This window comes from Thalia democratica, chromosome 2, assembly GCF_965202585.1.
Source record: "Thalia democratica chromosome 2, ktThaDemo2.hap1.1, whole genome shotgun sequence".
Classification (NCBI taxonomy): domain Eukaryota; kingdom Metazoa; phylum Chordata; class Thaliacea; order Salpida; family Salpidae; genus Thalia; species Thalia democratica.
In genome coordinates, this window is record NC_139166.1 from 87,241,447 (window position 1) to 87,264,228 (window position 22,782).

At 25.8% G+C, this 22,782-nt stretch overlaps 1 protein-coding gene across 1 annotated transcript; it reads right to left on the reverse strand.

Annotated features, from left to right (window-relative positions):
• Window positions 1–9,199: 9,199 nt before the first annotated feature.
• LOC145829069 (spermatocyte protein spe-26-like) lies at window positions 9,200–10,177 on the reverse strand. The gene has a single exon (XM_082936807.1). It carries the CDS (start codon window positions 10,175–10,177, stop codon window positions 9,200–9,202), a length of 978 nt encoding a protein of 325 aa, XP_082792933.1.
• Between the last annotated feature and the right edge of the window lie 12,605 nt (window positions 10,178–22,782).

Consider the following 22,782-nt stretch of genomic DNA (forward strand, 5'->3'; position numbering starts at 1 on the left):
TTGATAAAAAATAAAGTCTCTATCTCTTTATAATGTTAACACTTTTATACTTCACATTACATTATAAAAATGTACTGTTTTAAATTTGAAACTAAGCAATTGTTGCTTAATTTTATTCTGAGCAAAATTTGAACTTTACATTGAAATATCTGACCCAAGCACTAAAATTATTTCTAGAATTCACTTATGAAAAGTGCATTTTTAATCTAAATTCAGGGCCTAAAATTAAAGTTATAAAATTGCATTTGCAAAAACTCACGTAATTTTTACAGACTGCTAAAAAATTGAAAATACTCCCTTACGGCCAAATTACGGCTTATGGCTCCCTGACTTCTTCAAATTCACTTGACCCATTTTTGGAAACCCTGCTGTAAAGTTTACATTTAAATTTTGAAAGCCATTTCTTTGTTTATTTTTTCGAGGTCACCTTCAAAACTGTATTTCTAATGTTTTAAACGAAACAGTCTCCTTGCTCCAAACGCTACAGTTGGTCAAGACTCTGCTGTTCTGAGTTGAGTGTAAAGTAATTGACAAAACTGCGAATTTCACTTTCTAATGACTCAAAATTTTTCTATAAGAATTCAGTTTTTCAAGGATAGGACCTACTAAACATTTTTTTAAGAATTTGAATTGTCGGAATTTAAAATGTATTGTAACCAAATATTTGTTTCATAGTTTTTGGGTAGAAACTTTTAAACTATAATTTTTGATAATGTTGACAATAAAACTTCCTGTCATATTGATAACATAGTTCAAATTGAAACTAAAAGTTGTTGTCCAAAGAGTAGTAAAAAAGAAACACTAAAATTAAAAGTTTTATATAGTAGTTAGTATTAAGTTTAAATAAATAAAAACAAATTTAGAAAAATTATCTTAATTATAAAATATGATTTCAGTTATAATACTTACTTATAACTACATATATACATGAGCTTTGAACATTTTAGTATGATAACTTTAAAAACAAATCAGTACTTAAATTATATTAATTATATATATATTTAAATTTAAATTAAGTGTTACTTTCTAATTAACTTAAATTAGCTTTAAGAAATTTTGATATTTTACCCATGGTGATTGTTTTATGCTATAAACACAAATTAAACAAATGTTAAAGATACACTAGAAGTAACTAGAGTTTTGTCTACGTTAAATTTTTTAAACGACATATTTTTAGCATTCGTAATTTTTTTTTTAACTGCAATAACTTTTTATTCCTTGTTACAAATGATAACTATGCTTTATTTTTATTTTTAGTCATTAACCATGGATTTTATATTAAAATACGTATATTGATAAATTTTAATTCAACATATTTTGATTTTAATTTATGTTTGTGAATAATAAAACTTTGTCAGTGGCTGTTTGCACGAAAATAAATTTACAATTTGAAGCAACAAAATTTAAATTGAATTTTAAGTTTGTTTTATTGATTATGTTAAATATTTGTGTTATGAGTTTTAAATATGATATTTTTACTTTAATTTCTGGTAATGTTAACAAAAATGCTTCAGTGAAAATAAACTTAAAGTTGTCCATAATGGTAGTAAACAAGTACTAGAATTAAAATTCGTATATTACAGTTAGTACTGTAGTTAGCTAATAAATAGCAAGTATGATATTAATATAATTACTTTAAGGTTAAGAATATTGGCTGAATTTTAAGTTATGATTTAGTTCAGGTTTCAATTTATGAATTATTACAAAACTTATTACTCACTATGTTTTTAAAACAGTAGTGCACATTATTTACTTTTTTTTTAATAAGTTCAATGCAAATTACTCATAAATGTAAACACATAAGTTCAGTTTGCATCTTTTAATATTATCCACATCAGTGCAAGTTTAAGTATTACTTTTTATGCTAATATAGAAAATGTTGTCAAGAAAAATAACAATGTTAAATATGTGAAACACTCTATTACATTGTATTGAAGTCTAAAAGTTTTGATAAAAGAAATCAAGTTTAATGTAAAAGATAAGCAAAGTAAAATTAACTATACTTATGTTTAAGCAAAGGCTATACACATAATAATTCACAGCAATTCAGTTCAAAAGTTGTAACATATTCTTTAATCATTATTTTAAAACTTAAAACTAGTTTGTGACACACTTAGGCTTCTAGTGTGACTAAAACTGTTTATTTTTTTTTGAAAAATCCAAAGAGTTTTTTTAGTTTAAAATTTATCCAAATTATTTTATTATGTTTTATTTCAAATATTGAGTTTTTTTTTTGTAATATAAGTATGTTTATAAGTATTTACATTATACACCTTTTTTTTTGTAAATATTGCTTTGTACTATCTCAATTTTAGTAGTAATAAAAAAAAAACCACTAGTTTTGAATTTCTATATGTTAATTAATTTTTCATTTAATTGAAGTACTTGGAACATCCGGTAAAGCATCAGGTTGCCATATTTTCAGTCTATTTGTTATGAGTAGCTGTCAAATTTGCACGAGAAGACAAAATTGCAGTAGGAGACATAACTACACGAAGATACTTTAGCACGAGCAGACAATTTTGCACAGAGACATTTTTGAACCAATTAAACTTTTTTATTTTTTTTTTATTAATCTTAGTCTTTTTATTTAATTTTTTTCGTTATGATTTTTTTCAACTAATTTTGTTTTAATACTAAAGCAGTTACCCCTTACCCTTACCCTAGGACGGTAAGTTATTATTTTTAATAATTTATTATGTTTTCTATTTTATTTTTTTGTACTATCACTATTACTCCTAACTCTTACCCTCGGTCGGTAGCTTTTTTTTATTTGTTTTTTTATTATTTTCTCTTTTACTAGTTTTTATTAATTATCAGGGTTGCCACATGGTCAGGAAAATTTTAGAAAAATGAAAAAAGTCAGGAAATTTGATAAAATTAAAAAAAAAGCCTGTTTATTATTGGTAGCTGTTAAATTTGCACGAGAAGACAAAATTGCACGAGTGCACGAAGATAATATTGCAAGAAGAAACTTTTGCACGAAGGGGTAAAATTGCACCAATATACTTTTACACTAACGGTCAACTTTGACGAGTAGACAATTTTGCACGGAGATATTTTTGTATGGGTTTATTTTTTTTAATTTTATTTTTTCTTTTTATTTTTATTTTTTTTTTTTGTTATTAAACTATGTTTTTTTTATCTTTTTTTTATGTTTTTTTGTAATATATTTTTTTAATATTTATGTTCCCACACTTTCTTTACCCCCAAAAACATAAGCAAGATAAAGAGTTCCACAAAATTAATACACAGAAAAACTGAAGACTTGAAAAAAAAAGTAAAACAGATTTTAAAATAACTTAATTAATGAAATGAAAATAGCATCAAGAAAACTAAAGAAACTAGTAAAACAAAATAAAATAGTCATAACTAACTCAGACAGAAGTAGAAACATTTTAATACTAAGTTATAAATACTACGCACACATAGTTTCTGAAAAACTAAAAAAAAAATTGAAGAAACCAGGAAAAATAAATCTTTATCCAATTAAAAAACTAACCAAAGTAAGAACAGAACTCAAAGTAGAATATCAAAACAAAATTAATGTAATAGATGAAAACATATTATTTCTCACAACACGAAAAAAAAAACAACAAAAGTGGAATACTGTCAAAGATTACAAGTCCAAAAGCTAAATATTTTTCAAATGATAACTTAAAAAATATATATCCAACATTTAAAACTCATGAATTAAACCTAGAACAAGATAAAATATAAAGCATAAGAGAAATACCAACGAGAATGTTTTGGGTATAGGCAACACTTTCTTATCTAGAATTACTACCATGCTCCAAAACCTTATAAAAAATGTTGCAATAAGCTACTGTGAAACTGAAATAAAAGAATAAGACAAAGACAGTGACCAATACCTTGAAGAAGATTTAGTTGAAATAATAATGAAATTAAAGAATAAATTAATACAATCACAGCAGATGTTCAAAACCTATTCCCATCCCTCAAAAAAATTCTGATAAAAAAATCCCTTGACATTGCCTAAAAGTATGTACTAATCATAACACTAACCAAAACAAACAAAAATTAGAAGCAGTAACATTTTGCTTAGAAAATAATTAAGTTAACTTAAAAAACACCTTACAAAAAAATAGTCACGGAATACCCACTGGAAAAAATTTCAGCGCCTTACTGGTAAATATTGCCACGAGTGTGAAGTTAGCTTGAATAAAGTTTTAAAAAATGTACAAACTTTGGATCTAATTATTTTCCTTATCTTAATAGCTAATTGAAAAGCTTTTTTTTCTAAAAAATATTCCTTTATCTTTAAACTAAAAAAAATCCTTTGGATTGGGGTTTTGATTTTTGAGTGGGGCCCCTTAGAAAAAGTTGGTATTGAAAAAAATTATTTTATTTTATGAGTTTGAGTTTTAATAATTTTTTAAAAACCTTCTTAATAATGTGTGTATAAACAGTTATAATTTTTTACTAATTGTCAATATTTTGCACAATTTGGCCTTAATAAAGTTTTTTTAAGAATTTTTTATTTTACGAGTTTTAGTTCAGAATTTATAAAACTCATAAAAAACTCAATTAAGGCCAAATTGTACAAAATACTGACAGTTAATAAAGAAAAATTATAGCCGTTTATACACATATTATAATAAAGATAAGAAAACTATTATTTTTTTTTACTTAATTTCGTAAAAAAAAAAAATCTAAGGCCCCACTCAAAAAACGAAACCCCAATCCAAAGGATTATAAAAAAAAACTAGACAAAGGATCGTTCTCTTACATAAAAAAAAATTAATTAGCTATTAAGATAGGGAAAATAATTAGATCCAAAATTTGGATATTAAAAAAAAAAAATCAAGCTAACTCTATACTTTAATATCGCCATCCACTTTTTAACCACAAACGTAAACTTTCTAAACTTATGTTACATATATTAAAGATACATAGACGACATTATTTGCTTGTGCCAAGCAAATAAAAAATCAAACTTTATTCGAGAAGAACTTCAAAAAATTCCAATGTCTTGATTTAAATCTACACTTTAAAAAATCTCAACTACATAATAAGGAAAAGAACTGGAGTTTTTAGGTATCTCACATAAAATGAATAGCTCTGAAAAAAAACATTCAAAACAACAAACCACACTAAACCCACAGCAAAATCAGCAAAATTTTTAAATGGTATTTCTTACCATCCAACACATGTTTTTAGAGCAGGGGTCGGCAGGCAGTTGGTGCTCGCGGGCAAAATTTCAAGTTTTCAAAATTTTCGCGGGCCACAGTTTTAGTGATATTTGTTTTGGCTTTAGTTTTGGTCATACAAGAGATAGCTTTACTTTTAATCATTTGGTTACTTTAAATGACTTTTAGCAACACATAGAATGCCTATTTAATATTTAAATATCTATTGTAACAGAATTTACATTGTTTAATATTTTTAAGTCTTAATAAAATGTGTACTTTTTTAAATACTTAATAAGATAAACTTAATATAATACTTTTATTATTTTACTTACAACCTAACTCTTTTATAAAAACCGAGCTTTAAAATCATTTATGGGTCACTTTTATACATTGTTTAGTTTTTGCTTTAGAAAATAATCTTTGCGTCTTAAATTTTTTGCACTCTTTAGAATATTCAGTAATTAGTTAGTTAAATAAAATTTATACCTATATATACTGTAGAAAATCTTAATTAATTTTTTTTTTGCATAACTAATGCTGTAATACTATAATAAAATACCTTATTAGTAAGTAACTAATTAGTCTTTTTATACGGTTGCCACTTTAAAAGAAAAAATGTTTGAACTATATTAAAAGTTAACTAAAAGTTAAAACAGATAAAACCTTTCTGTTATCAAGCTTAAATACATAACTAAAACATCATTATTATAAAAAAGCACAATATGTAAATAGACAAAAAAATAACAAATAGTGAACTTCATTACAGTCATAAAAACTATTCTGAGAATTCGAAAATTTGTTTAAAGTGTTTAAAATAAAAGTTTCAGATACACCTGAATTTTATAAAATTCTTTTAAACAGTTTTAACCTAGTCTGAATTAAAAAAAAAAAGCTAGCCTGTTTGTTTGGCAACCTTGTTTAAAATAAGTTCACAAAATAAAGAGATACCGAAGTTTAACTAAAAATATTATTGTAATTCAGCTTGTTTAAACAATTAGGTTTTTAAACATTTTAAACAAATGTAAAAAAAACTTAATAACCTTTTTTTTATTGAGCATTATAGCTATTCTTTATTTGCAATAAAAATATTTCATTTAAAAAGAGCAAATGTGAATTATAAGACGAGCTGTGAGAACTATAATACGTTAGTTTAGAGATATTGCGAGAAACGAAAAAAAAAAAAAAAAAATAGTGTTCATTTCATGATAAAAATTTGTTAGTTCAGTTTGGTCTAATATGACTACGAATATATCATCTAAATACCTTGTGTAGAATAGAGTTTTTGTTTTTGAATTTGTTTGTAATTAGTCATTTTTTTTTGATGCTACAAACCAATTAGCTAGGATTGGGGCTAATGGGCTGCCCATTGCAACACCGTCTATTTGTTTGTAGACTTTTTCACAATAAAGGAAAATACTTCGGGAGCACAAATTTAAAATTTTTCTTAATATATTTTTAGTAATTTTATTTTCCTTGAAAATTGATTTAATAATTGTGTCATAAATTGTTCTATTAACCTATATAACCAAGGTATGTAGATGATATATTCGTAGTCATACAAGACCAAACTGAACTAACAAACTTTTATCATGAAATAAACACTCTACACCCAAACTTAGAATTCACTTTGGAAATATCCGTTGACGGAAAACTACCGTTTCTCGACACTAAAGTAAAATGAATATCAAACCAACTACACACAAATGTGTACAGAAAACCAACAGACACAGGTATAATAATGCAATACACTAGTATGTGTCCTAAATCGTGGAAACTCGGTTTAATAAACTTTTATCTAAACAGAGCGCTTAATATATGCTCAAATTTTACTGCTTTTAGAGACGAACTTACAAAAATTAAAAACTTATTACTCAAGAATCAGTATTCAAAAAACCTTTTAGAGTCCAAAATCACAAATTTCTTGAAGCTCACAAAATCGACAATTCAACATTTAGACAAAATGAAAATATTAACACAAAAAAAAGAAAAGAAAACAAAAACTGAAAACTACTCTTATTTCACAACAGTTTACGTAGGTATAGGCAGTTGTTCAATAAGATGTTCAATCGAATACCATCCATATTTCAAAAACACAACATTAATATTAAACCGGTCTACACCAGCAATAAAGTTTCTGACTACTCCAGCAACAAAAGTAAATGTTCGGAAGTATTTGACGCAAATGTTATTTATAAATATACCTGCTCTGCAGATCAGAGCATCTCTTACATTGGAGAAACATCACGGCAAATATTCCGACGAATTACAGACCACTGCGGAACAGATAAAAACAGCGCAATATTTGAACATCTTTTTAATTGCACATCCTGCCAAAACTCTGACATAGTTCAAAACTTCAAAGTTTTAAAACGATGTAAGAAAAGCGAACTCTACAGCCTGGAATCAATGTTAATTGAGGAAGAGCGACCTAATTTAAATACGCAAGTAGCATTAAATGGAAAAACAAAATTATAAACAATCTATTAATAAACGTACTTTTACTTTTAATTGCTGAATCTCTAACTTTTGTATTTATTTGAATTTATTCATACGTAATAATTTGAAGTTATTTTTTAAGCTATTCACTTAACAAAAACTTTTTCAAATTTAATTTAAACTTTATCACTTGACATAGAAACTCGTATGGTTTTGTGTAATAAAATAAAAAACAAAATGAATAACCTGTTAATATTAAGTTGCAAATGGTATATAAATTAACTTTAATTATACTCTTTTTTAAAACTAATAGAAAAAGTCTTCAGCTAAGAATAGCTTGATTAAGTTTATGTTAACTTAATAATGTCTGCATACTTGGAGTATGCGATGTAAACTAAAGAAAATTTCTACTAGTCAGGCATTGGGTATTTACAAACAAAGTGCTATATTTTATATTTTATCGGATAAAGTTGGCAACATAACCTTTTATTTTTCCTTAATAGTAGAGCGCAACTGCAAATGCTATTAGGATATTATGTATTTATAAAACTAAATCATTTTATTAACAATAAAGTTTTTACAACTTGTTAATAAATTATAGCTTTAGGTTTAAGATAATTGAAATATGAATTAAATACTTCGTGGATTTCTATCTCTACACAGAATGCTTTTTACCGAGTCTGATGTCAACATTGAATGCTTTTTGAAACCATGATCTTTTGCCTAGCAAGGTTGCTAGAATTAAAAAAAACATCCGAGTTTTTTTCTAAACCATGAAATTTATTATTCAAAATCATCTTACATTTCTAAATTGTTACTTATTAGGGATAACTTTATATTAGCTTTAACTTATTTTCAGTAAATTAAATCTTTTGATAAAACTAACTAAAAATAATTACATATTTCTAAAACAAATTTGTTATAAGCTTAGTTTTTTTTTATTGATAAGATAAACGCCTTTTAAGACCAATTAATATTAGTCTTTTCCAATTACAATTTTATTGCAACCCTTTTTGTGCTTTTAATTGTCCTTAAAGCCGATAGAATTTGTTGTAATATAATTAAATTAAATAGTTTCAATACAAGTAAAAAAAGTAATTTGGTTTCAAACATGGTAAATTTATATGAAATTATTAGGCTCTCTAAGCTTACGAGTTTAAATACAAAATTTAATTAAGCTAACTTGTAGTTAAATATAGAATAGTATCTTTAAAAAAACAATACGTAAATAAATATAAATTGCTTTTGTTATATTGTATTTATTAATTAATCAAAACAACGTGTCAAACCTAAATACATAGACAAATTATTCAAAAGTTCTATATCAAAAAAATGTTAAAAAGATAATAGCTGAAGAAATCTAAATTGTTAATCTTAAAACTTTTTGTTTTTATGCTTATTAAGATTAGCTTATAAAATTTCAAAGTATGTATTCATTTCAAATTTTCTTAATTTTTAGCTATTTGAAAAAACCAACAATCATTAATTTTAGATAAGTTTTTTAAGACAACAAACTTTAAACTAAATCAAACAACAATAAGAGTCATCAAAATCAATGCAAAAACTTTTTAAACTTGTTTTAAACTTTATCACAAGCTTAATGTTTTTTATTATTTTGGGAGTGCATAACAAGAAAATTGTTCCATAGTTTTTGTTGCTTCACACGATTTTCTTGACCATTTATTAATTTCAACGTCATAAATCAACACACATCCTTTTTTGTTGCTAAAAATGACAATTTTATTTCCAACTGAAACGACATCAGAAATGTCAGCAATGTATTTATTCAATCCTATGGTATTTTTTATCGAAACAAATCGGTTACAGTGTGAATCGAAAACTTCAATACAGCTACCAAACATAAAACCACCGAGTAAAAACAGCTTGTTCTTAATAGCAACTGATTTATGACAGTCTCTCCTCTCAATCATGTTTGGCATATACTTCCATGAATCGTCAATATGATCATATGTCTCAACAGTGTTCAAATTTCCATCGTTCATGTTGTGTCCACCAGAAACGACAATTCTTCCTTCAAAAACAACACTTGATGCATTTTGTCTCGTCACGTTCATTTCAGCAATTTCTTTCCATTTTTTAACAATTGTACAAAACTTTACACAAGGAAAATCACCACATACATCATCACCACATACGTATATATTATTACCACCTAACACATAAACATTATCAATAAATGAACATGCACAAAAGTTTATACGCCTATCACTCATTTCTCCTATTATATCCCAAGTGTTAGTAGAAAGTGAATATTTTTCAATAGGAATTACTGGGTTGTATTTGTTATCAAAACCACCGAATACGTAAATTTGACCTTTAATGCAAAAAATTTGCGAACCATTTCTTCCGTAGTTTGTTGTTGGTAAACTGTTAGTTCTCGAAAAATCAGTACCATCGATAATAAAATCATCCCTGATGACTTGTCTACGTTTACCTCCAGCAATAATAAAGTTAAAGTTCCATTGATTACAATACCTGATTGTAGGTAAAGTATTGGTACAGTTAAAAGGATATTTGTTTTTGTACGTTATTACTTTCTTTACAACTTCAGAACATTCATGATTCATGACTATCCATGAATTTTTGTCTAAAATATTGTTCAAAGCAGGAACAGTTAGTAATGAAAGCCTGACTCTTTGCAAGAGATATTTTGCATGTTTACTCCGTCCATTACTTTTATGATTTAACCAGGCATTCATAACATTGAATACTTGCAGTTCTGAATCAATTAATAACCCAGAACTGTTTAATATTGTAGCTACTAATGCAAAATTTAACTCCAAAAAATTTTCTGAATCAGCAACAGTTGTAAACCAACGATCAATAACGCGTAAAGACTTTTTAAAAAGTTCTTGGAGTTTAAAAAGTTGAGATAAAGCAAAGCATGATATACAGTTTAGAGCAGTTACCTTTTCTTCAATCCATTTGATTGTTTGGTTTTCTATTCTTTTGTCCAACAAAACTTTGCTAACTTTCAATGTTTTAGTTAAATTTTTTTCAACATTTATTTTGTTTTCTGTGTAAATTTAAGCATTTAGTATTCCTTTTTTTCTTAAATATTATTACTACTTTAACAATCTTATTTTTCTTCTTTATTACTTACTTTTTTGTTATTTACTAGTTTGCGATTCAGTTTAAAACAATTAAAAATGTTATATTTAACCATTGACCATTATATTATTAGTTTATTGATAAACTATTAAAAATATTACAGTTAAACTAAAACTCATTTAACACATTTTTTGTTTAAATTTCATAAGCATAAACAAAACTTTTAATTGATGAAATTTGCTATAGTAGTTAAAATAACATATTTTTAGAAATAAATTAATGTAAGTATTTTAAGAAAGTAATCTACTTGAGTGTTGTAAACTAACTATAAATCTTTTTTGAACTAAAATCTAAATGTTTAAGAAAACTTATAAGCATTTAGACGCAACGATCTTAAATTGTTACTGTATTATTATTATCTAGTTTCGGTTGGTAGTAATGACCATTGCAAATAAAATTATTATATAAAACCAAAACGGAACTGATATAGGGATACACTCTAAATTTTATCAATAGTTTTTTAAAAGTTTAATTATTAACTAATTATTTTTAAAATTATTGATTTATGGTGTTATTGGAAATTATGCAATGATAAGATATTTATATTTTGCACTATTTTTTTTCCAATCAACCCAGTACGGCTAGTATAGTCAGTCTTTTTATTGAATTTAAATAATTATCTTATTTCCCTGACAATTGATTGGTTTTTAGATCCTAAATGAATTGTAGATTTAGCGAAAAATAAAATTTTAAATATTAATTATAAATATTTTCTTACTAGAAACTGTGAATCCGATTTTCCTTTAAATGTTAAAACTTTTTTATGTTTGTATCTATTATGAAACAAAAGTTTTTAAAGAGTAAAGAATGTTTTTAAAATTTTTATTTTTCTCATGTTGGTGCCTAAGTAACATTTTTTTTATTTAATAAACTTATTCTGAAGTTTTACTATAATAGTAATGTCGAACATTAATATAAGTAGTCAATTGAAACTATATAACTTTTTGTTTTTTTTTGAAATATCATAAAAATGTATAACATAATTACTTTAAGATTACAAATATAAAATTTAAAGTTAGTTAATTGTCAAGCAAAAATCTTTTCTTATCTTTTAAACAAATTAGTTATTTTAGCTAAGGTTATATATATTGAATTCAAAATATTGTAACAGTTACAGACAAATATATGTTTATATCAGTTTAAATTGATAATGGGCTTTTAACATAATCAATTAAAAAAAAACTATTTATGTTTTAGTTTTTAAATTTAGCTATACTACTTTAAGATTATTAATAACAAACTTACCAAGTTTTAAATCATCAAAATGTTGCCTGGTATTTTCTTTGCACAGATCTTGAAAACTAAGGCTTTTATTATTTGTGGTACACTTTTTATATAGTTCAATTGTGAATGAATCTCCATTTTGTTGCAATTTATGTTTATTCATTTTAATATTAAAGTCTACAACGTTATATATTGTAAAATACATACTTAACTAATATTTGGCTGTAATAATAATTCAACAACACAATTATTTGCAGAAAGTCATAAAAATGTATAAATAAAATTAGGTAGTAAAACCATAAATAAAACATTAGTATCAATGATACAAAACTTAAAATCAGTTGTTTGGAATCTCGTGAAAATTTGTGCACACCAAATTATATAAAAAAATATGTCCACTCTAAACTGTAGTTTAATAGTAGGAGCACCAAACTATTTTTAATGCTTTTATAAGGACACTACGACAGTTTTTGCACTAGAACTGACTAAACATAGTTTGTTATAAAATGCAAAAGCTCTAATATAAGAAAGTACAAATATTAAAATTTTACGCAGTTAAGTGTATTTCTAAAAGATTTTATTTTCTGCTTATTTTCATAAAATTATTTTCCTTATAAATATGCTTATTAAATCAGCTAAAATTAAATAAGCAAAGTTTATTGTTTTAAAAAATTTTAAGCACTCTTATTATAACTTCGGTTTTAACAAATTAATAAATTTATAAACAGATGTTCTTGTGCTAAAACTTTATTCCGACTAACGGCGTTTCACTGCTCTCAAATAAATTTAAGAACAGATCTACGGAGTCTATAAAATGTTAACACACATTAGAAAAAAAGCAGAAAAAAGCATGTATAATTATGTATAGTGTTTATCTAGGTAGTAACTATAAATGGACTTTATGGTTTAAAAACAAAGTTTGGGATAAAAGCGTAAAATTATAAAATTGTCTACAAAAAAAACAAATTTAATAAAAGTAGGCACCAACCTCAAAAAGCTCTAAGAATAGGCAAATTTTAAAAATGAAAATTAAATTGAGTTGTGCAGAAATGTTACGTCATAATAATTTTAACAAATTATTCAATAATTTATACAGCTTGAAAACATGAAGTATTAAACTTGCAAGAATATATAAGTTTTGTGAAATAAATTTAGTACATAAATAGACAGAGTTATTTAAAGTAGAATCGTCGGTTATGGGGACAGATATTCGATAAGTCTTGCCGCTTATTCAGAAGTAGGTCTTTATCTTCTGCTGCAATTACTGCTCTTTCTGTATTGCAAGTTGGGCAAATTCTACTTACTCCGTTGGATGTATGTTTTATCTTTGAAACAATACTCCACTCCATGTTTGGCCTTTTACCGTACCTGTGAAAAAAGCTCCAGACATAATCCGATAAACGCGTGCTTTGTTTTTTATTTATATTTTTAAAAATATGTTTATGATTAGCATATCTATCCTTGAAACTACCTGCTGTACTTCCGATATAAATTTTATCTGGGCCCTTACTTTCAACTTTAACTTTATAAATTACATTTTTAATTAAGCAATTACCTTTTAATGGGCAGTTATCTTTGTTTAATTTACGGCAATTACATGTTTTAGGCATATTACTTAACTTATTACTATTAGGGTTAGCTGGTTTTGAATATTTATTTATAGTTTTATTGTTATGCATTTTGCTTATACATTTAGCGCTATTATCACTATTTGTAAGTGATATTTAATAAATTCAATTTTCGGAGTTTGAATTGTGCAAATTTAAATTGTCATGTAACTGATATAAGTTTATTTGCAGATGATGTAATAATCTTTTGTAAATAAAGTATTTCTTTACGATTGTCCTTGTATAATACTTTCAAAAGGATAAAAGCAAGAAAACTTAATTTAAATTAAAAAAAATTAAAAATTCTAACCACTAACAAAACCAAACCTTGCCCGAATTACCTTTTAATTAGTGATATACAGAACTGACTATCCGGGTCCGGATCCGGCCGGATATTGCCATTTTTGTCTGATATCCTGATCCGGTTTCGGCCGGATCCTAATTTAAAAAAAAAGTCTGGATCCGGTTCCGGCCGGATCCTAACAGAGATCCGGCCGATTCAGATCTAGTTAGTAAAAAAGAGCATACAAAAAAGTATTTTTTCAAAAAAAAAACCTTTGTAAATTAAAAAGAGTCATTTTCGTTAGTTAAAATTAAACACCTACCGTGATTGGCTCATTTTGAACACGTGACTAATTTACATTTGTTTACATTTAAACTATAAAATAAACATTTTAGAAATGCAACTCTTTACCTATGTTGTAAAATAAAAAACTTTACTACCAACTTGTTAGGCTAGTTTTAAAATTTTTTGAAAAACTCAGGCTAGTTTTCTTTTAGATTTGGAATGAGTTTAAGCTGATCCAGTTTTCAATATTTTGTGATTTTCTAGTTAATTTTGTTCAAGAACTTGATTTTAATTGATTTTAGATTGGTAAGGCTATAGGGGGGGGTCCTCCTTGATTTTTACAAGTTGATCTTATTTAATAGATCTTCATCTTAGCTACCAGATACTGTTTTTGTGATGTACTTTATCTTTCTATCAATTTTCCTTATACTAAATTTAAAATTGTAAATTTTTTTTAGCTTTTATAGAAATGAAATTTTGAAACTACAAATGTAAGCTCTACCTTTATGTGAAAACTAGTGATGTACCGGACTCACTATCCGGGTCCGGATCCGGCCGGATATTGTCATTTTTGTCTGTTATCCGGATCCGGCCGGATCTTGATATAAAAAAAAAGTCCGGATCCGGTTACAGCCTGATCCTAATTTGAAAAAAAGTCCGGATCCGATTCCGTCCGGATTCTAATTTGAAAAAAAGTCCGGATTCGGGTCCGGCCGGAGAAATTGTGGGTCCGGTACACGACTACTTTTAATCAATAACACTAACATACGAACAGTTAAAGTTTTTCAAGATATAGGAACACATACCTCTTGAAATTTAAACTGGAATAAACACGTATTATACTTATATAAAGTGGCACGAATTTAGTTTTATCAAATATTAAAAAGTATTTAATCTAGTTCAGCTACTATTCTGACAAAACTATTTAAAGTATTTGTTCGTCCTAAGCTTGACTACAACACACAAATTTGGTCCCCCTCTGTTTATAAAAAGATATTAACAAAAATGAGTCTGTGCAAAGAAACTTTGCCAATTTTATATATAATTGTTTTAATATATCCAAAACATCATGTAAGGATAAACTAATTAAGTTTGCCTTAGAATCTATAGAACAAAAATGACTGGAATTTAAATAGTTAACACATTATAAAATTATTAGTGGTAAGTATAAAGTTTTTCAACCCGTTTTTAAGTTTATTCCATAAATGTTTTTAAGTTTAATAAAAGAGTAAACTACTCAATAAAAAAGTTATCAAAATTAAAACAACAGTCAGTGGCAAGGTTCCTTTTGTTATAGAGCAAAGGCTATGTGAAACAAATTACTGCAGGATTTGGTATCATGTAAAATGTGGGACATTTTCGTAAAAAAAATACTAGAAACATTTAATTTAAATAATACAAATATAAGTAAATTCAAATAACTTTCCATTTGAAACTATAAATAGAAAAATATGTATTTCTTCTAAATCAAATACTGATTTTCTTTATCTTTTAATTTGTGATATCAATTAATTTTATTCGTCTTCTTCAACAGATTATTAATTTATTTGGTTATTTATTAATTTGTACAGTTTTCTACAAATGTGTTATGATTATAAACAATGCTTCTTAAAATGTATTTATTAGTTGTATTTTTTCACAAGTTTTCACTGCCTATGAAACTAATAAAATCATTTTTGTACAAACAAATAAGTTTACGTTTTTTAATTCATTTCTTTTTAACATTAACTTTGTTTTATTTTTTTTTATGTTTATTTTCTGTTAAATATAAATTTAAATTATTTGTTGTTTTTATTATAATCCTGTCAAAGTGCCTGGATCTAAATTGAACATTAAAAAATAAAATAATATCTGAAAACGTTTATTTACTTGAAAAATTTACAAACTACTCTTTAGTAGTATTTGTAAATTTGTAGAACATATTTGTTGTTTGAACAACTTGTGACATAAATTTTTGCCATTTTTAGTTTAAAATAAACTTATTCACATTTACTTCAACGAAATAATAATAAAATGTTGAGAATTAGTAATCAAAAAAAGTTAAACTTTTTCCTTTTCGCACAAAAACTTAGAATACGTCTAAATAAAATTTATTTATTTTGATTTTTTAATAGTTGTATTTTTGCTAATTATGCTTATAAAAATATTTCTTTAAAGAAGTTTTTTATGCGTTTGTTAAAGTGTGCTAATGAAAATAACTGTAAAAAGCACTGCTGAGACATTCTTTTTAACGTTTATAAAAACATAATCTTTTGTTAAACTCGAACTTCTTTCAAGTCATAACAGTTATGATATAAAATTGATGATGAAAACAGAAACTAATGTACTATCACTTATACCACGGTTTCCAAACTAGGGGTACGAGACAGTATTCCACAGGGTGCTAGATGGCTTTTAATTTTTGTTAGATAAATAAACAGATTTTTTTTTAACTTTAACGACTGTAAGCTTAAAGTTATTTTAATAAACAAAATATAACTATTGATTTTTTAAGCTCAAAAGCAATTCAAATCATATAAAAAATTTAAAGTTTTGATAATTAGGCCATACTCTAATACTATAGTTTCAAAGGAGCTTTCAAACTCAATACTAATTTGATTGTTATTTTGTTTTTAGCTGTTGATAACAAAAAATATTACTGCCATTACCTGAATCTAAAGCTTGTTATAGTTATTACATCTTATAGAAACAATTAAAAAAAATTACAAGCTTGAGACTAATGTGAGTGTATAGTTTCTAGTTAAAAATATTACTTTGATTTACCTAGAGCACAGTTGATTTTATAATTTTGGTATATGATCTATATCGAACTTTTGATACAAAAGGTTTTTGTATCAAGTTTAAACTTAACTTTGTTTACTCTTTTTTTCTCTTTTCTCACTTCTCATATTTTATTTAAGATCATAAAAATAATTTGACGAGATCATGGATCGAAGTATTGTTTTTGTCAAATAAATCTTGTAAAAGATAAATGTGTTAGTAATTAAATGCTTTATACTTCTTATAGAACCTTTTTTTCATTAATACTTAATCCATAGTTACCCAAACATTTTTTTTAAAGTCCCTTTTTAAAAGGTCTCCTTGAACAAAATTACAAAAAAAAAAAACACCGTTAAAAGCACCTAAGATTTTTTTTATAAAGTCCCTTTTTAAAAGGTCTCCTCGGACGAGATTACTTAAAAAAAACACCATTAAAAACACCTAAGATCCTTTTTTGCTTTTCATATTTACCTCCAGAATATCTAGTGTAAGTTTCAAATTATGACCTCATGGCCCCCCTGTGGCTCCTGTACTGCTCATGACCCCCAACTATTTAGCCAAGTTTGGAAAACACTGCTATAGCATAATTTTTTTTTATAAGCATAAAGCTGAAAAACTATCGTAATGACCCCTAAATTTCTGTCATGGATCCCAAGGGGGCCAATTTGCCCATTCTGGGAAACCCTTTAATCCTTAATTGTGTCAAGAAAAAGGAAGTGGAATGATAGTTGTGTGCAGTTTGTTTTACTTACACTGAAACAACTGAAGCCCCCACAAAAACTGCTATGCATGTTTTTTAATTTTGTATCTCCAAAGTTATTATAATACTTATACTGTTAACTTCATTACATGTTTATGAACTTTGTATGTATTTATAATAGTATCTAACGCTATGTAAAACTTTTTATAATTTATAGTACTACAAATTTAGTTGATACTTTGACATTTTAAACATAAATTTCTTAAAACTTGTAGAGTTTCAAATTTGTGCCTAGCACAAACAGTTATTAAGTTAGAACAGGGTTTCCCAAACTCAATTACTATATCGCCCCCTTTTCAGAAATTTGAAAAATAATCGCCCCTCACGATTTTAAAAAGTAGTTTTTCTCTTGAGTACAAACTTTTGAGCCTAAAAATTTGTGTTCGATATGTAATTTAGTCTGGTATTTCTTATGCACGCACTTTTGGGTTGTGTTTAAAGCAGTATAAAGGGCTTGGGATATTAAGTTACAGTTGTTTTCTTATAAGCCCAGTAAAGTGTCTTAAATTACTTAAATTTTAAAAAGCCTTGTTTAATCAGTAATCAATCCTGATTAAATATGAACTGTTTTGAAATTAATATAACTTTTAGGGTTGTGGTGGACAACTTTTGTAGTCAGCAATTCATGTTTACTAAAAAATATTTTCTTGTTTCAACTCGTTAAAAAAATGTAATTGCAGGCTGCATAATTTAAAAAAAATTAACATAGAGAAAATTAAAAAGCTCGAGCATACTTGTAATAAAATGATTTACTATTATTGTGATCTAGGAAATAGTAAAGTAACTGAAAACCAAATTGAAATTCTATTTCAAAATCATAAGCATCAAAAAACTAAATTTTGTTTATTTTGTACAAGTAGTTTTCAATTTACTTAGCGGATCGAAATTTGATTGGATCTGGACCGTACGCTACCCATCGGAAATCTTAACTGAAACCTGACATTATAACTATCTCTCATTTAACGAATTTTGGACATTTAGAAGCGAATACTAAGTAACTTATTTAAGCCGCACAAAATACTTAAATTATTTTATAAGAAGGCATGTTCTAAAATTAAATTCAGAGATTTAAAAACTATAAAGAATGAACAGATTATTTTACACATAGTAAAATAAATATTAAACCACCATTGCTGATCTAGTTTTAGGAAGTTTGACCGACTGGATCAATATCTCATGAAAAGTGGTTTTATCAATAGCTTCTGTTAATGCAGTAAAATTATTTATTTCAATGCTAAGATATATAATAAGCAAGTTAGTTGTAAAATTGTAAATTTAATATTAAACATTTTAAACAATATTTTTTTGTAGTAGTTAACCATTAAATAGTATTTGACTTGGAATAACCTTTAAGAAACTAAACCTTAATTTCAACATTTTTTTTCTTAATTTATATTCCAAAAAATCAAATGTTCTACAGTTAGTTCTGGGAACAGAAAGTAATCAATTAAAAAATTCTTTAAATTATGTTAAAACTTTGTTTTGTCACTGTAGCAGTCTTTTTGATGGCTTATTTAAAACTGTTTAATTTTATTTTTTCTCTAGTTTTTAGCCTATAATAGTTTACCAGAAGAAAATAGTGAAAAACTAAAAGCTATTGTTGAATTATTAAATTAAACAACATATTCTAATAGCTAATATATTAAAAAATAAGATAAAACAAAAACCGTTGTATTAATAGTTTAAAATTATTTAATATATAGATTTTCTTACAATAATAAATCAACTTAGAAAATAAAATTGAGTTTAACAATTTTTTAAATAAAAAGTTTGAAGTCATTTCAAATAAAGACATCAAATCTATACTCTTTTAAAACCAAAAAATAATTTTTGAAGTAAAAATTTTAATGGTTATCATTTTTTTTATACAGATTAAACGGGTAATCACAAAAATATGTTAAATAAATTTCTTTCAAACAAATACTTTAACCACTATGCTATAAAAACTTTTAGTATAATGTAAATCGACAAATATAAATTACAAAATTAACCAGGTCAAAACAAAGCTATTAACATATTTAAAACATAAACCATTTTATAAATACAGTAGACTTCCTCTTCAGTTCGCATTTTGAACAAAATCAAAAAGTTTAAACTCAAAAATTGTTACCATTTTTTATACAAAATGGCAAATTTCAATTTGTTATATGCAATAACGTTATGAATAAACATGAAATCAATTAAAACATAAAACAAACATTCATAAAAAAAAGATCTATATAAGCTATTAAATATTGTGTATGTTTTGTTTTATTAATACTTAGTTAGTAATAGACTTAATTTAAATTAAATTTAAGAAAATATAAATTCGAACTTTTTTTTGGTTAAAAAGTGCGAACTCAAGAGGAAGTCTACCGTAATTTATATATATTAGGAATTATGCAAACCTGTTATAGAATAAATAACTTGAAATAATTTTTAATATAAAATGACTACTTAAATACAATACAAACTAGGTTAAATAAGAAAAATTTTAAAAGATCAAATAAATAAATAAAACTTTCATAAAATAATGTCTGCTACTGAATTCTAATATAATGCGAAGGATGAGGTTCATGAATGCTTGCAAGTTTTTCAAATCTGATTCCAAATCAGTCAAATAAAGCCTCAAGTCATCTCCTTTACAAATATCTAGATTAGATATTTTGCTCAAGATGTTGATAACTAAACTAAAAGCTTTCTCAACAACATAATTAGAAGGAAAAACTATACACAACTATCTAAATTCCTCTCAAATGTTTGGATACTTTTGCCTTAGTTATTGTTGAGTCCAAAAGCTTTCATATCGTTCTTTGGAAAAAAATACTTTAAGTTCAAGGCCAGTTTGTAAGTCTGAGAAGGTTTCCTGTGAGTCGTTTTATTCAAAAAGATCTGTCACGAAAAGGATCTATATTTTTATCTACATGATAGCTTTTTTGTGTCAAATTGAAATTTTACTACTTAATATGTTGAAATTGTTAAAAGTTCCAGATTTTAGATTTTTTTTTGCGTAAATTGTCAAATTCCAGGTAAATTTGCAACCCTGTATAGTTTTATTTCTCACTCTAACTTAATAACTTTTCAAAAAACAATTGGAAGTATCATGAGGTTTAGTTAATATAGAAAACATAGATTTTTACAAAGCATTTATGATCCTAAATAACATGTATTTCAGGTTAAAAAATAGGGAGAGGAATTCCGATCGTCTATGATCTATGTAGTTGTTAAATAAGAAAATATATGTAATTAACATGAAAGTAGGAGCCATAAGTACTTGATTTTTTTCTCTATATTTCACATAAACACAATAAACTTTTTTGTTTAAGATTTACCTCAGGGTCAAATATTTAATAGCAAGTTAAAATTAGTATAATAGCAAGATATAGGGTAAAAATTTTATGACAACCCAAAATTTTAAAATTGCCCCCTTTTCGCCCCCTTACTAGTTATCGCCCACCCTTTCGCCCCCTTACTAATTATCGCCCCCCGAATTACTAAAATCGCCCCAAGGGGGGTGATATCGCCCACTTTGGGAAACCCTGAGTTAGAATAAAAATTAACAAATGACAAAATTAGCTGACAAAGAAAAACTTGTGTAATTTATAGTTTTTACATAAAACTAAAAACAAATTAGAAAAATATATTTCAATGTTATACCATATTTAAAGTTACTTAGACGAAATTAACAAATTTTTTGTGTAATGTTGTAACGTTAGGCCTTATCTTATAAATGGACAAAATAGCTAAAATCACTAGGTACGCTTTTTTTGAAATATCAAAATACTATTTCGTAGTAAATTGGTTTTTTGGTTTTTGAAGACCTAAATATGCCTTCAGTTAGAGTTTGGTTTATGTACTTAAGAGAATTTCTATTAACTTTAAAGCAACAGAAAGTGTTTATTGTTGTTCCTTTACATATGAGTATTTTCTTTTAGTTTTGTATTAAACTTACACAAATTTTAAGCAACTTTTTAGTAATTTATTTAAGAATTAAATTTAGTTATTTTATAATTGCTTGTATATTTTTTTTAGTAATTATCATACTCAACAGTAGTTTTAGTTGTATTTAAGTTATAAGTAAACTTGATTTATTGAGTCTTCGTGATTATTACACCCAATATTATTTTTCGTGATAGTTAAGTTATAATTGTACTGATTTTTTTATTCTTACTGAATGTTATTTCAAAAAGTTGTTTGAGTAGTTAGTTCAACTATATTGTTATTGATATTCATTAACACACTGAAGTTTTGTAATAGTTAGATTATTAGGTGAGTGAACGAAGAATCAAACAGTATTTGAGTTAGAATTTAAATCTAAGTTGGGTCAGACACTTTCAATCAATATTAACAGTGTTTTACATATTCAGATATTTGGTGTTCTATTAATTTTGACATTTGATAAGTCTAAACTATAAGATGAATGAGAGTCTCGTCAGCAACCGTTGCATTTAAAAGGGTACTAGCCGATGTCTTGCGACTATTAGATTTAAAAGTGACTCTGAGGCAGGTGTTAAAAGTTCCTTAAAGCGGACACTTGTTTTTAACTAAGATTAAAAAGTAATAGTATTAGGTGTAAAACTTTATCGCCCAAATACGTTTTTCAGTGCAAAGGTTGAGTGGCTGATCATTTTTACCATTAAACCAAAGTATTAAGGTATTAGTTAAGACTGAAGCTATCCTAAATCATATTAACTACTGTTGAAATACTTACATAGTCAAACTCCTGCATAAATATGTTTACATAAATGTTTTTAATCTTAAAAGCTTTATCATGTAAAAATCGTATGTGAAGCTTTAAATCATTAACCAGGCTTTTTAAATTCAAAACTTTCAATTGGTTTGAAGTGAAGAGCAGTACCGCTTAATTTGTGTAAACTTACTATTAGAAATATAGTTTTTTCTTAGTTTTTAAATTTTCTCTGCAAAAAATATGTTAAGTAGAATAATCATATTTAAATAGTTGCGCAAAAGAAAACTAACTTGAGGCCTACTTAAATAAAAGTTTAAAAAACTTAATTAAAAATTAAGTATAAATGTCTTAACATGTCTTTTTTCTAGGACGTAATAATAAAACTTTACTAAGTATATAAGATAAAACATTTCTAAAATCTCAGAACAAATAACTTCAAGATTTTGATCTAAAAAGCCGAGTTTGATCTCGTG

Excerpts from the sequence above, each read along its gene's own strand:
- LOC145829069 (XM_082936807.1), bottom strand. The coding sequence starts at position 10,177 with ATGAATCATGAATGTTCTGAAGTTGTAAAGAAAGTAATAACGTACAAA.